At 34.2% G+C, this 16,514-nt stretch overlaps 1 protein-coding gene and 1 long non-coding RNA gene across 7 annotated transcripts in view; one reads left to right on the top strand and one right to left on the bottom strand.

Annotated features, from left to right (window-relative positions):
- LOC140968135 (uncharacterized) overlaps window positions 1–16,514 on the top strand; it is a 52,798-nt gene that overhangs the window by 11,394 nt on the left and 24,890 nt on the right. The gene's annotated exons all lie outside the window — the stretch shown is intronic.
- Window positions 1,253–15,071, bottom strand: LOC140968136 (transcription factor IIIB 60 kDa subunit). 6 transcript variants are annotated; one of them, XM_073428995.1, is made up of 20 exons: window positions 14,912–15,071; window positions 13,718–13,797; window positions 13,390–13,471; window positions 12,712–12,787; window positions 11,931–12,016; window positions 11,744–11,820; window positions 10,905–10,961; window positions 9,286–9,398; window positions 8,454–8,533; window positions 8,239–8,325; window positions 7,292–7,372; window positions 6,475–6,642; window positions 6,236–6,400; window positions 5,177–5,249; window positions 4,969–5,078; window positions 4,664–4,744; window positions 4,214–4,339; window positions 2,832–2,921; window positions 2,124–2,177; window positions 1,253–1,533 (listed from the first exon to the last, which is right to left on the bottom strand). In XM_073428995.1, exons 2-20 carry the CDS (start codon window positions 13,777–13,779, stop codon window positions 1,357–1,359), a joined length of 1,845 nt encoding a protein of 614 aa, XP_073285096.1. In that variant the 5' UTR covers window positions 13,780–13,797; window positions 14,912–15,071; the 3' UTR covers window positions 1,253–1,356. The 6 variants fall into 6 exon arrangements, with proteins under 6 accessions (XP_073285096.1, XP_073285097.1, XP_073285099.1 ...); XM_073428996.1 differs by having other exon boundaries at window positions 14,917–15,069; XM_073428998.1 differs by lacking the exon at window positions 14,912–15,071 and having other exon boundaries at window positions 4,214–4,333; window positions 13,718–14,269.

The following is a 16,514-nucleotide window of genomic DNA, read 5'->3' as shown; positions in this document are numbered from 1 at the left end:
ACTTTTCTCAGGGGGAGCTTCCACGCCTAAAGGAGTTGGCTGAGTAAATTTTCACTTGCCTAGCGATTATTATCCTTACCCCATGTGGTGTTCATCAAATCGAACCCGACCAAACTGTAAAACCGAATAAAATTACACAGATCCATATTTAAGCAATCTAGAGTTGAATTGTTTTAAAATTTATTAAATTAAAAAAATTTGTTTTGTTCAAATTTTGCATAAAAATAAACCAAATTAAATCGATCTATTTTGATTTTATAATATAAAATATCATATAATAAATTTTGTGAAAATAATGTGATTTTTCTCGAATGTAAATATGTTTGATTTATATATATCTCTCTATCATACACACTGACACACACATACATACACATGATTGAAGCTTCTGAAATTCTTTTCAAATTTCCATGAAGTACAAATGCTGACACGGGTGCATGCTGTATTGCAAGTTGTGAACAAGGTTCTTGATTTTTACACGGGTGTAAAAAGGTAAAATGTACTTACTAAACCAAAAGAACAAATAAAAAAATTTTATCTTTAACACCGTTTTGCGTAAAAATATGATGTATTAATTTATTGTACATGTTTGTTTTATGTAACATTTTGATTCAAGTTTTACGAAATATTCAAGTTATAAATCATTATGATATTCATGTACATTTTGTGGTCTCGTCCCACAAACTAAACTATTTCTGTAAATATTATTTTGTTAAGTTTATAACACCTGACTTGACATTTTGCGGCATCCCGTGATAGCATTTGCTTTCACATTGAAACCATTCCTCACTTTTGGTGGTAGGTATTCTAGTAACCATTAATTCCGAACTTTGACAAAATAATATTTATTCGATTATTTTAAGAGGGTGGACCCAAGTTGATCTTTAATAATATTTAAATCATATGTTCCCCATGTGTGTGCCGAATTGTTTATGCACTAAACCTCTTTAAATTCACCGAAAACCAAGTAATTTAAACTTTAACATCAAATAATTTTCAAATTTGTCGGGATATCAAGTGGTTTAATATTAATCAGGGATTTATTATTCTTTTCATGTGTGTGTATATATATATATATAACCTAGTGCCCTTTACTTGGAATAAAACTTGACCCGGTTCGTTTATAAATCCATTAGCTTCAATGATTCGTTTCAAACATTAAGTTCTTGTACCACTTGGATTCAAAAGAAGTATAAAATTAAAAAAAGACAGAACCTGAAACAATTGAAATTGCTTTGTAATTCGATACCAATCAAGAGAGAATTTAATTATAATTATGTACCTTAAATAACAACAAATTTATACGAGGACTTGAGAAGCTGAGACTAACACACAATTATGAATTTTATAGATTCTCTAATAAGTATCAAAAAGGTTACATTCATCGTCATAATCAAAACCTTCTTCATTCTCATAGTAGGGATATTGAGTGTCTTCTGTCTCAAGATCTTCTTTACTGTGTTTGAAATAGTCATCATTCTCGCCATCAGGCTCGGGTTCCACACGGTTTTTCTTGGAGTTCTCCAAAATTTCCTGCAATAAGAGAAATTAGACACAAGTTACTAGCAGAAGATGTGCAGAACAGCTGACAAGGGATGGGATACACCCATATAATTATTACTCTACGGCTAATTGCTGTTTGGATCATAAAAAACTATATGTTGGCGCGATACAAATTTCACGTAGGTCATAGGGGTATTTCGTGATGCAATGGCAGGTAACTCACTGATAACCTCATACCATGAAACATAGAACGTCTCTTTTGTTTCAAAGCACAAAGTGGTAACGAATAACCTATTTGATCTGATTCCGCTTGAGGTATTCCACGTGGGTCAACCAAATGATACAATTTTGACATATAATTGTGAACATTAATGCAAAACGCGATTAAAAAATAATCTCATTGAAAGGGGATTGACAGATGACAGATTAACCCTTCGTTCGTTCAAGCACAAAAAGAGAGACCCTCCACACAGATTGAAAGCCTTTGATAGAGTAGTGATCAGAGTATGCAAAAGTCTTGGAACTGGAACATGCTTATAGATGTTTTTGGATTATGCCAATCGTTATTCTCTCATCAAACAGATCGCATCTAATGTAGGTAAAATATAACAAGAACTTACAGGCTCCTCAAAGAGTTTGTCCAGCACATCGTAGTTGATCTTAGAACTCAGACGCTGCAGTAAGTTTTTTAACTCATTATTAACACATATTATTGAAAGGTGCAAAAAGTTTATTCATCAGTGAAAGACAAAAATAAAGCAGTTTATTAACACATATTATTGAAAGGTGCAAAAAGTTTATTCATCAGTGAAAGACAAAAATAAAGCTTACGGTAGCTTTTTTGAGGACAATTTAATGGCATACATGTTATATTCAACGTCATAATCAAAACCTTATATTCGTTGGTGCCACCAATATTTTCAAATGTTGGCTGTAAACCCTTTTCCCAACATATATAGCTACCAAGATAAGTGATAATCCAGTAGTGCAAGACCACATATCGATATGCTAAAAACAGATAAATTTTGTTTTTCCAACTTCTATCAACAGTTCGATAACTAAGAACCAAGAAGCAAAAGGTGCCTGGAACAAGTTTTTCTTACAAGAGAGCCCCTTTAATCTACTTATCTAGCATATTGGTTATAATAGACACATTGTGGCTCTAAAAGATGAAATATAACAGCTTCCACTACTAGATGAGCTTCACATACATTATATACTCCATTAAAATAGACAGAGGATAACCCATTTCACGCAGAATGCCCTTTTTGAAACAAAAATTGTTAATTTCAGCAGTCTAGAGCTGTTAGCTTTAATGCAATAGTTACCTTCCTATCAAGCATTTGTCTTGTCGCTTCCGCTGCAGTTTGAGGGGGCCCTGAACTTTTTATATCCGCGGCTCGCTTCTGTTGTCTTTCCTGAAAATGAAACACATCCGATAATACATGAGTATAACTGCATTAACCTAGAGAAACCCTGTATAGATCAAACTACTTTCATATACCTTCCATCGTAGAACAACATGAAAAAATAAGGACAACCAAGTAACTTGGCAATTAGTGTTTGTTAACCAATATAATACATAAGTATTTTAGAAGCACATCACCTAAAGGTAAACAACCAGATATTCTTGGCAAAATAATTCAAGCTACAGGTGAAGACGCATTCACATCTATTAATAGAAGAGAGATTTCCCCTTGGTACATCCACAGAACAGATATTCAAATTACTCGAAAACTCTAGAAAGGTACAAGTTTGAGAACTGCAAGCACATTCCAAATGCACAAGCCTAATGGAACTTTTATCATACCAAAACTTTTTATCCACTTTACGGACTAGGAACAATTTGTGCTTTTGATCTTTCAATGAATGCCTTTATTTGGCATTCTCAAAAAAAAAAAAAAGAAAGAAAGAAAGAAAGAAGAAAACAATAGAAAGCCACCTTCCAGAATGATGCACAATCTTCATTCAAATCATTTTGATCAATTTATCATTATTTCACAATTTTAACTTCATAGGAATAGTTATAGTTGGGCTCCTTGGACCCTTTTGGATGTCCAGTAAAAGAAGGCCTCTTTCTTTCACAGGGTAAGGGGACCTAAACAGTGAAGTGAAACCCTTTATGGGATGATTGATGTATCCTCGAGTGTCCAAGCATATACCACAAATGCCTAACTGCAAACCCAGTAAAAAGCTTCTCATTCGTAACATCCAAAGGCATTTTATGACTGCCTAATCCAAGTAAGGTCCACACTATGTGATCTAGATTAAAAAGCTACCAATTTAGCTTTCGAACTGGCAAACACTGCTCAAAGCCTTATCTTGCCATCAGCTATCCGTTCACAAGGTTGATGCAGATTTTTCAAGCCATAAAGCATAAAAAACAACAAAAGAGGACTACACTGAACGAAAAAGTCAAAACCCAAAGATAGTAATCAGAAGTCCGCTTGCATTGCTTTCATCAACGGGGTCCAATTGAAATCCTCACTGTTTCTTTTTAGTTTTTAAACCACTGGTTCCTTTTCAATTGACAACAACTAAATATTAAATATTTCTTCTCGCTAAGAGGTTAAACTTTTACAATATGAACAGGTGTTACAGGTCAACATTCCATCAAATCCATAAAAAAACTAGCAAATGAGGAAACTTTACACTGTTATGGGAATACTCATATCATAATGCAACAGGAACAAATCATCAGAATTACTACCTTCCTCGACTTTGCCACAGCTGCTGCAGCTGCTGCAGCAAGCTTCTGTGCAGCTTGTACATCCTCTGAGCAGTTACCAAAATTGACCTCAAAAGCTTTTTTTGCTGCTTCTTTAGCTGCCTGCTCCTGTGATATTGAAAACATACGGAGTATTCATATCTTGATTAAAATAAAAAGATAAGACCGATAAACATAATGTTTTCATGTGTTGAGACTTCCTTCGAAGTACAACTGATTCTACAGAAATACGAGAGTTAAAGCAGTCAGAACACCTGCCACTATCTCAAATTGTTTTCTAAAAGCAAGTATTTTCATCCTAAAAGATTTGGTGGGCAAAGAACCTCACACATAATTCTAGCTTATTGACAAAATAGGAGAGAGTCTCCAGGAAATGAAATCATGCCCCTGAATTACAAAAATGAGTCAATTTGAGCGAAAACAAATCAAAACCTCGAGATATTCTTTATTCATTTCCTCCCAAATAATCTTCTTCAATTGTTTTTCCTCTTCACTATGAAGATAGCCATCCACCTGCAAGTATTCTTCCTTTACATTAGCGGCTGCTCACAAGTCAATGAATCAGAAACCAGTCACTAGATTTTCACTGGTACTTGAAACATGAAAATTGAGTACAAAAGACCTATGCGAGCAATGAAATACCTTGTTATAACACGTTTTACAAAATGAAAGCAGATTGATATTCCAATACAAAACAAGTGGTGATTTTAAAAAATGTGCAGGGAAAACTTGTATACCTCGATATCATCAATATCAGAAAAGTTTTCTGATTCTTCAAAATTAACATCATCCCCTTGTAAACCGTCGTTACCGGAATCACGAACATGTTTTCGAGGCAAGGTAGCTTCTAAATTAATTGATTAAAATTAGAATTTGCTACAGGAAAATGCCAATAAGGTACATGAAGATCCGCGTGACATTACAAAAGAATCAAATGGTCAAAACCTGATGAGTCGGACTCCATTGTTTTCCCATCTTTATGATTTCTTGTGTTCTTGGTACTTCTTTCTTCATCAAACTAATAGTTGAAACAGAAATTAAAAACACACGTAACTAGTATTGATAGCAAAAAAAGGTAACATCGAAACTACTACAGGTAAAATGAAAAATGACGAAAAGAAAACAGACGAATTGTTGAAATCAACTGTAACAAGGTAAAGGTATATGCAATCAAGAATGACCAGAAACGGTGACGAATGAAATGAAACAAGACCATCAGAAATAAATATACAAACACAGATAAGTTGAATTGAAGACCATAATTTGGGTCAATGCCAAGCTAACGGAGCCACTCATCTCACAGCTTTCCCAGTATTATCACAGTAACTTTAGGAATTTCTATATCTACTAGCTCATTGATCTGACGTTTTTCAAAAGCTTGTTTTCCCTACATAAATTTAGAGCTAGAGTCAAACTTGTAGTTTATGAGATAAATCATCTCACAGCCTTCCTTTCTCCAAATAATTTGGTAGCAATCTTCTGAGTCTTTAGAAAACAATGATCCAATTTGAACAGAAAAATATATGAAGATATTTTTCCAAGGACGTATTGTGCTTAAAATGGAAAGAGCATTGATCCCATAAACTTTCTTGGATGGGAGAGAAGATTTTTATTATTCATGGCGGTTAGAATTGAAAATTTGATGCAATCTTTATTGTTAATACAACTATCAATGAAGTAATTTACTCGTACTAACTAAAAAGACTTTTATCAGGCACACTCCAAGCTGATGTAAGTTCCACTGAGACAGGAGACGTCAAGCAAAACAAGCATCGTTTCTCCTGCTTAAGCTCGTGCCTGGTGTTTTAATAGCGAAGCATTTAGTTTTCAAATAGATTATGTGAGGTAGGACTTTCTCAAATGGTAAAGCTCTAGAAAGAAAGAAAGAAAGAAAGAAAGAAAGAAGAAATTTAATCTTTTGATTTAGGACAAGAAGTGAAACTAAATTTTCTAAGAAAAGGAAGAAAGTAAAGAGATAAAATATAACGATAGTGTCTGAAATACATTTAAAAGTTCACTCTTGTTTTCAGTTGGGCTAGGCAATATGGTGGAATCCATGTTCTCAATGCTTTCATCAGCTGCTTCCTTTGCCATTAATCGTTCCCTCTCTGCACGCTGAAAAGCTGGAGGCTTTGATCCACCATCAAGGCCTCCAGAAAGTTTCATGAACTGCAACAACCCAAGAACTGTTAGCATCGGAATCTGAAAAGCATAGAGTATATATGAAGGGAAGTAGAATTCACATCAGTGTAGCAACTTTCACACAGGCCATGGGCAAAAGGAGGCTTTCCACTACCCTTGTGTTCACAAAGCAGCTCACTATTCCCAGATGGTGTCAACCCATTATCGTGGGATTTATTAAGCCTTTCCTCTTTCTCAAGCTCCTCAGCTTTCATGTCGAACTCCTCAATCTAATAAAACATTAGAATTATCCCAGTAAAAGATAAGTACAGTATCGTCTTTTATGAACATCTACAACAATCCCATAAAATCGTCCATGTCTCAAATGTTCTATAATATGCAGATAGAAGTCCTCACTACCCACCCACCAAACCACTTCAGTAATTTTGATTAAAGAAAAAAGATGATGACGGCTAGATACATTAATTCTTCTAATCCTACTGAAACCTTCCAGCACAATGAAATGTTCATTTTAATTTACTAAACAGAACAAGTATGATGTAAATAAAAGCAGTTCAGAAAGAGGTAATTAGTAAAAATTTTTGCCAAGTTTCAGAATCATAGGAAAACAATAAAAGGATTTCAAATCCAAGTCGATATATAATTACGAGTATTTCCAAAAATAGAGCATATACGCACAACAATTAAACAATAGAAAATGGAGCTTCCAATTGATAATTCACTTCGGCGAATATTTTTTACCAGAGAACTTGGCATATATGAAATGATTAAGGACATTGAAAATCGTAATCAATTATGAAATATTAAGTAAGCAATACATCTAACTATATCCATTAAATAGCATCTCTTGATAATAGTAATTACAATTGGGGTTATTCACACACGGGAAGGATTTAAACTCAGTTGCAGAGCACCTACTGTCAAACATCCTGATTCTGTATTCTCAAATTCAATCAACCGCTTTGTCAATGTTGCTTCACAGATGTGGACGACCTTAATCTAAAAACAATTCACAGAAAACTATTATGTATTTCTTGTCTGAGACAAAGGAAAACAGATGAGAGGATTCCTTCATGATATCCCCAGTGACATATAAAGCAACAAGTAAAACAATATAAAATGATATAAAAATGATATTGCGGAAGTTTCAGACCATGCACAGATGGTGCACTTCAGTTAATCCCATGTTACACCAAAGCCACACCAAAGCTACTATGCATCAAAATGATGTACCATCTTGCAGAATAAAAATATTTCACGAACACTACTTTAATACTTTAATGCGTGAAATAAAAGCATATAATTTTGAACAAAAATCATTTTTTTAAAAAAAGTTGAACTGAAAATGGAATTATTAGCCTAATCACTTCTTATTCCATGTACCTTTTTCTGGTTTTCTAAGGCCAACCCCTAAGCCATTGCATATCAGATGTACACCTAACATTAAGATTCTCTCGTTGAAAATACTACAGACGGAAACTTCTATTTTCTACAAGGATAGTTCATAATTCTCCATCGAAACTGTTCGATAGCACTTGCTAACTTACTTTCATGGATTCACTTGAAGCACGTATTCTAGAATGCCAAAAGTAAAGAAATGGGTGTCATTTCATTTGCTACTGATATAATATGATCAACAAATGAAGTGACACTACAAGCTAACTGGAGATTTGGTTAAACAAAGAAATTAAAACTTTCATGGTAAAGCACACCTAATCAATTTCCTCGAGTTAACGACAACGGAGTCGAAAAAATAATATTCTACAGTTTCACACAGAAAAAACTATATGAGAATAATATAAAGTTCATCACACACATTTACCAATTATATTATAAAATAGTATAGCATGTCCGGTTACACTCACAATCTCGGACTTCGAACATCTGAAACCGTGTGAAAGAGCAGATATATAAAGTGCAGCTCCACATAGCCCACTTGGTTTTCTTCCAGTCTGCAGGGAATTAAAGGATTAGGGGACATCTCAAAAGATAGATCACAATGAATTATCCATCTATCTCAATCTCTCCCTCTGTTTCTCTCTCTCTCGCACACGTGCAAATTCAATATTACAAGTTGAACCTGCATCCAATCTCGCTTCATGCTAGCAATAATATGAAGTGCAGTTCTCGAAACACTTGGTTTTTTGCCATTGAACAAACCTAAAAAGAAGATAAAATCATGCTTTTTAAAAAGAGGAAAAGCTGAACACTGATAAGTGTAAAAATAAAAAAATAGCGCAAGGAACAAGCCATGTCTACAGAGAAACATGGGTTTTAATTTAGTCTAACAGAGAAGCTATTGTTGACCGAAAAGATGAATCCTTATTAAGCAACCAAACTGTTCAACATCAATTACACCAAATTTCTGCTGACATAGAACATTAACTGCTTTATGCTTCTGGATTTTGGAACTTTCACAAATTGTGAAATCATTTCAAAAGGCATATGATTGAGTTACGCCCATTTTTATACAAATGTGTCTGAAATTAATTTAACAACTCTCAGAAACTTGATTAATAATGAAAACTAAAGATGATAACCAGTTTGAGGAACAAGCCATGTCTACAGAGAAACACGGGTACTAATTTAGTCTAACAGAGAAGCTATCGTTGAGCGAAAAGATGAGTCCTTATTAAGAAACCAATATCAATTTCACCTAATTTCCACATGCATAGAGCATTAACTGCTTTATGCTTCTGGATTTGAAACTTTCACAAATTGTGAGATCATTTCAAAACCGTGTGATTGAGTTATATGTCCATTTTTATATCACAGTGTGAACTTAATTTAACCATTCTCAGAAACTTGATAGATTATGTTTTATTAATTGTTTTAACAAAAAAAAACTTAAAAAATCAGGTTCATTCATAAACCATAGCTCTTAACAGCAATGAATCAGTACAATTACTTACGATCGGCAAATCTATGGATGAAAAGACTGGGATCCACAGGTTTTTGAACAATTGGATGTTCTTGAAGGCTCAAAAGTTTGCAAAGTTGCAAAAATACCGCACCTAGCACGTAACTGGGATAAATTGCAAGATAGAAATTATTATCATCCCAAACAACTTGAAAAAATCACAGCACCTCAAAACATGGCCTACTTTTACAGACCACTCATATGGGCTGAATGCAACAAGTCTGAGCCTATGGGCTGAATGCAACAAGCCTGAGCCTAGTTATCCATACTACAGGTGACTTAGGGAACTGATATACAGAATACCAGAGGACAGCAATCAAGATTGTACCTCAAACATGTCCGTTTTTTAGAACACACACACGCAGGATTTCTCTGTACATAAGAGCCACAGCTTTATTCAAGTACCTTTATTGGTTAAAATCAGACACAAACAACATGGATCCTTACATTCAAGCATTTACATATGATTTTTTGTTGTATTCGACATACAATCGCATACCCAAGTTTAACATGGATATCCGATACCATGTAAAAGATTTGTCCCACTCCTACAGATATAAATCACTGCATCAATAACTCCAACAGTAAAGTTCTAATAAATTTGAAAGATTAAATTAGTAGTAATAGAAGGTAATTATTGTGCCTGAACTTTCACTCTTGAGCCTTTACTACCACAAGCAGCAAACTCGTTCTTATGCCTGGGTTATAACCTAGATTCATCAGCACTCCATCCCCATCAAATATAAAAGAAAACATTGCTTAAAGACCCATTCAAATTTGCATCAGAAGCCTAAAATGCAACAAATTAAGGTTATGTTTGATTGCTTGGATAATAATCCAATCCCATCAAATGTTTGGTTGCAATTTATGTATTGATTGTTTAATCATACATCAATCAAATCATTAATTATTTATCTCGCATCGATCAAATTATCAAATACAAAATTACAATATTTTGAAAAGGATAAAAAATATAATTTTATAATCTTATCCCAAATTTAATCAATCAAACCAAATATGTTTTATTTATTCAATACTATTTCACATCCTACTTAAATATTTTAATAATCACGATATTATTTATCTAAACAATTCTATTAAATCCCATTAACCCAAGTAAATGGACACTTAGAGTGAACATAGCACGTGCTTGGGCAGTAATTTGTACACATTTAACAAAGGGAGAGAAGGGGAAGGGTGTCAGAGTAGTGAGCTGCAATCTGTAGATGATAGAACAAATATCCAATCAATAAGCACATGAAATGGCAGGGGAAAAAGGATGAATAAAAACACAATAGTGCTGAAGTCAAGGAAGAAAAATTAAAAGCGCCCCTAACCTTAACAAGTAACAACAGAGTAATAACAGTGGGTTGCCACTTTATGGTGATCATAAGCACCAGTATGGAGTGCAGATTACAATTTTTTCTGACAACTTCCACAAGGTCTTTCCATTAGAAACCTTTTGCGAAAGTAACAAAGAAATTAACCACTTAACCTTGAACAAGTCTCTAGGTCAACTTAATACAAAATTAAAGGACCAAACGTCTACAATCTAAATTGAATTCTAATTAGTTGATCCAACAATATTCTCAGTAAGGAAGATTCACATACACATTTATCCGCAGATATTCTGAAAATTCAATAAGAAGATACGGCTTCTTTTTCTCCCTGCAAAAAAGGGGGGAAATCAAATCTTATGCCATAGTGAATGATTATGTTCGCAGGCCATATATACATAGAGATAAACTGCAAGTTTTCACTGGACAGTTTCCAGTGAGATCTCCAAGTAATTACTCCATACGGTATGAATTGCTTTTAGCAACTGCTCGATTAGTACAGTAATAAATTAAAATGTCAAAGTTTTGAATATAAATTAAAATGTCAAAGTTTTGAATATACTAAATTATTAATCCATGGAAAGCAAAAGTAAATGCCTAAATAAAATAGGTCGAGAAACTAGGAGGGCCGTTCAGTTTATTAAATCCAAACTCACTAAGCGTTTTATTTTAGATTGTGTAGTGGCAGTGGGATTGTGAAGGAAAAAAATAATCATATGTTCATGAACTTCATCTGGGGAAATACGAAGATCATAAGGAATTTTGGAAAAGGAAATACCACCATTTGATGAGATAAAAAATTCTACCAAAAATACCAACTTTGCTAAGATAATCTAACAGGTTGTACATGAAAAGGACAAAAAGTTTGAGCCACAATGAGAAGTTTCTGACCCCAAATCTGAAAATCAAAACATATGGCCTCACAGATGAAGAAATTTAAGAAAAATCGACATATGAGACAGAGATGCCTACAACATAAGCCAGTATACACATTATACATGGACTTAAAGTTGTTGGCAAGCTTATCTAACAGGGAACAAACAGCAACTAAAAAATGGAATAAAATACAGAGGAAAAAAAAGCAGAGATCAACTCTTCGGATGGATTACTTACCTACAAGCAATGTAAAGACAAGCAGCTTCTACTTGATCCTTCCTGCGGCCCCTTGTGAAGTTGCGTTCGAGTGCAATCTATACAAAAATAACAGTTCTGCCGTTAAAACCAACAACGGTTGTTAAATATTACACCAAAAAAACCAGCCATATTTCTCCATAGGCACATACATAATAAAGGGTTATACCGTATAAAAGGCTAAAGCTGGGCGAGCTATGGAATCACCACCATCAATCCCCAAGGCATAAATCATATCTTTTATCCCGTTATAAGCTGTAATGACCAAGGAAGTTAAAAACATGAATGCACATTTTTGTTCCTCGCTAATGAGATTCTTTATATGATGTAACAGCCATTAATTTTTACTTGTGCAATAATGAACGTGTATTAAATTGTTCAGTAATTTTGAAGTAAATATGGAATCATATATGAATATTTTCAATATATAGCTAGATTGTAAAAAATCATGCTCTAGTGTGTGTCCCTTCTGTTGACGCAGATATGCCTTGCCTAATGCCTATGATTCAAGCCATTTGTACATCTTAGCGAGCAATGAGCAGTTAATAACTATGAGCCGTGTAAAAGATTATAATATTCATAAAAGGAAAGAAGTTACAAATGACACAAGCTACCACTGCTACTTCCCATCTTTACAGGGTTGTGGCAAATAGTAGTAACAACATTAGGTTCAGTGGATGAGATAACTTTACCATCAATGAAAATGAATGCATAACCATTTTGAAAAAATACGATAAGCTTCCTCATAAACCGATGCACATTTTTTACTAGATAGATAGGTTGAGAAGTCAGATGTGATCAACAATAAACTTCAAAAGAGACCTCAAAACTCTATGCCAATCCCCTTTATTTGTACCAACACGTAATGCATGGATTGCGCTTTTCCAGCATATTATTACAACGTAGTTACAAGATGACAAGAAATTATCCACGAGTTGGAAAAAGCCTACCTTCATCCAGTATCCTCTCGCGAGAAAGCGAATATTCATTTTGGATAGTCCTCACAAAAGTTCCTGACATTTGGCTCTATAGATAAATGTAAGTCAATCACTTTAGATTACGAGCTAGTAATGCAAGCAAAAACATGCACAACATCACTTGTACATATAAAGTATACAGACCTCTTCTTCAAGCTAATTTCTAATAATCTAGTTTTCTCAATTTCCTTTGACAAGCCGATTGAATATGTATATTGGACTAAATCAAACAGATATATTTATGTAAGCATACTATAATAAATAGAAATACACTAGACCAAAATTCAAGCAGAGATGAACAGATGGTGAACTGATAAGTAAGAGATATCATAAAGGATTTTCGTCATCCTTCAACCTGGCTATGACCATGTTTACCAATGAAAATAGAAACCGTAAAATGTATCCAACAGTAGGCAGTGTGCAGACACCTAATATACCATTCAGAAAGAAAATAAAAAATAAATTTGCAGCTAATGTAAAACAATCAACATAGTAACTATCTTTAGCATTATTGATATGAGAATAGGTACAGATCACCCGATATGATTTGATACACGCAGAAAGAGATTTCCCCAAAAAGAACAATTTTTGTACCAAAAACTATTACCAAGAACAATACACATGCAACGAACAACTCAAGGAAGAACAAACCTGCCCGGCGGCATTTTTAACAAAAGTAGGCTCGTGTGAAAAGTTGTCCTCGTCGAGAACCCTTCCACAAAGTGAACAACATCTGTGTATTTACAAGTCACACAAGAACCATCCTTTATCAAAGATTATCACGACAAAGAATAACAACTAAATAAATACACAGAAAAATAAATAACTAATTAAATTATGATAAACAATTGCAGTGACAATTAAAAACATCCAAAGCTGAAAAATCAAGAGTAAAGAAATTGAAAGGAATATTGATACACCATATCTAGATGCGCTTAATTGAAAGGAATGTGGATACACCATATCTAGACTCGCTTACATCTTCCCCTCCACATTGTCTGGTCTGGTGATATTTTTGGCACAGTTACTGCACCAAGGCATGCTTGCAAGGCCTTAAATCTGATAAACAAAACATGCGAAAAAATCGATCCATTAATCAAATGATTGAATGAAAGTTTGAAACCACCCCCAGCTTACACATAATTTTTTGAATAAAATACAAGAAAAATTATACTCTCACCCACCCCAAAACCCGATAACCCAAAGTTTCCTGAAGCTGGACTGACCGGTTGGAAACCCAATTACCAAGAACTCGAGATGTTTCACTCAGTCCTGCTTTGTCGCTAGGGAGTTTTGGAGCACGCAGGGGTTTAAAGGGTATCAAATGTCTAAAACCGACCAAGAACCAGACTTTTTCGGGCCCCAACATTTTTTACGAAGAAATTCATCCAAATTTTCAACATTCAATCTCACCCCTTAATTCAATCTCAATTCCAGCTCTTCAAACAATCGTGGTTCTAGGAATCTCCTTTGATTCCTTAACAACAACCACAATCATCTCAGTCAGAAAAAAATGATCCCTACTCTTCTTTTTTTCTTGCCTTCTTGTCAAAAGTTTCAAGGGAACTCTGACAGCATAGACTGAAATTTGCAAATAAGAAAGACAAAATTCAAAAGCTCATCTTACCCTCCCCCGATGCCGCCAGACCGCCGCATCTAGCGTGTGCTTAGAAGTGGAGATGGTCGGGCGACGGGGGAGGGAAAGAGGATTAAAACATGATACGTTGTTTTGATCAATGTCATCGATGTTTTAATATATATATGTGTGTGTGTGTGTGTGTGTGTGCGCGTGCTCGGACTGATTACTAACTCGTTAATGGGTTTGAGTTCTGAACTTAGGCCTAGGTTGCCCACAACATAAAGTTAATGGCCTGTGTTAACGCCGCAAGGTATTATAAAATTTCTCCGGCCCACCTAGTTCAAGATAATCTAATTGAAATAAAATTCATGAGAACAAATATATATAACAAAAAATCAATTAATGTTACTAAAATATCTAAACGAAAACTCATCTGAGACGGTCTTAAAAGTCAATTTTGTTTGACATATATTATATTTGGATCACCATGAAAAAGTACTAATTTTTATGTCAAAAGTATTATTTTTTATTGTAAATATGTGCAAGTCACTGCCAGAAGAAAGTAAATTAGGGTTTTGGGGACCGATCAGATACCATACAAGCACTTGGTTTTTCTCCTCTGGCTTCCCTTAGCACGATCCAGCTTCTGAATCCCTCCGGATTTGGATTTCCTGCTCTCCCGCCCACGGCATTTAGTTTAACATTGTTTTCGACGTCGGTGAGCGCAAAGCATGTGATTCTGTCCCACGCCTAACTAAAAATTTGAAATTTAAAACAATAATATGTTTATAACCCAACGATAATTTATAGGTTCGCCCGATCATACCTCCAACTTGTACAATTCTGGAACCTACAGTAATAACCCAACAATTAATCAATAATTATACAATATTTGAGTCGAAAATGAATTAAATTTACATAGGCAACAATCCGCACCAATGCAGCTTGTAATCCAAACGACAGTGGGTGAAATCGAGCCTAAAAATAAGCTACTCGGCAACAGACTACAGCGTGCGGTGGTGCAGAGGCAGATTTCGGCCGGAAAACAGCAGCGAGCGGCGGCAGGGACTGAATTCGTCGGAAAATGAGTTAACTAGCAACGAAAAAAATCCTAAGCTTAACTATAAGAAACCTACAACCCAAAACTACCGAAATCAGTCGATAAACGGCCGGAAAATCGCGACCAACTCCGACGGCCGAAAATCCAAGCCGCGAAATACCTCGAAATATTGGTACCAAAACGTAGCTCTCATCAAGGGCTTCCCAGATATGTGGTTATTTCAATTTTTTCGGCGACGCACCGGACGCTAACGGTGGTAAAGGGGACCAAAATGATTGAAGGGTTTGGGGAATATGGGTTTCGGTTGATGAGAGCGTGAGAGATGAATAATGTGTGCCTTTAGGTGTGGTGTGCGTGAGAGAGAGTCATATTAATTATATATATATATATATATATATATATATATATGCCAATATTTTATATAATTTATTTGATATATATTTAAATAAAAATAAACATTTATTCATAACTGTAATTTTGATAGAAAATAATGTTGGTATTGTTCATAATGTGGGGTAAAAATGGATATATATTTTTGTGTCCTTATTTGACTCTATCATATCGTCAACTTTTATAAAATGTAAAAGATATTAAAAGTGATTTGATTTGATTTATTTCAATTTTTCGTATGGTATATAATTTAAATATATATTTTAATATAGTATATATTATAAATTGATATTTTTTAATAAATATTTTAAACACATAATTTAATTATTTAACTATAGTATTTTAAATTCTTTAATTTAAAATAATTAATCTTAATTATTGTCAAAATAAAATATAATTAAATCGGATCATTATTTTTTTATTTTTTTCTCCTCCCAGCCACGTGCATTCTCTTAAAGAATTTCTTGTAATCATTTTAATTTGACTGCGACGTTGCTCAGTCTCAACGTGTTTGTTGTTCTGGTTTATCTATTTCTAATGGTTAGTTGCTATGTTCTTTTTATCATGTTTATACACAGATAAGATTGTTTTCCCCTTTGATCTATTTATATTTTTTCATGTCCCATGTGCTACTGTTGTTCAATGATATAATTCCGTCCTACAACATGTATTGTGTTTGTTCCTCTGGCATGTTCTCTCATTTGTAAGGATTATGTAGTTGTTTTTATCGTGCCTTTATTTACTTGG

The sequence above is a fragment of the Primulina huaijiensis genome, unplaced genomic scaffold (genome assembly GCF_012295235.1).
Source record: "Primulina huaijiensis isolate GDHJ02 unplaced genomic scaffold, ASM1229523v2 scaffold3245, whole genome shotgun sequence".
NCBI lineage: Eukaryota > Viridiplantae > Streptophyta > Magnoliopsida > Lamiales > Gesneriaceae > Primulina > Primulina huaijiensis.
This window is presented reverse-complemented; position numbering and strand designations above follow the sequence as displayed.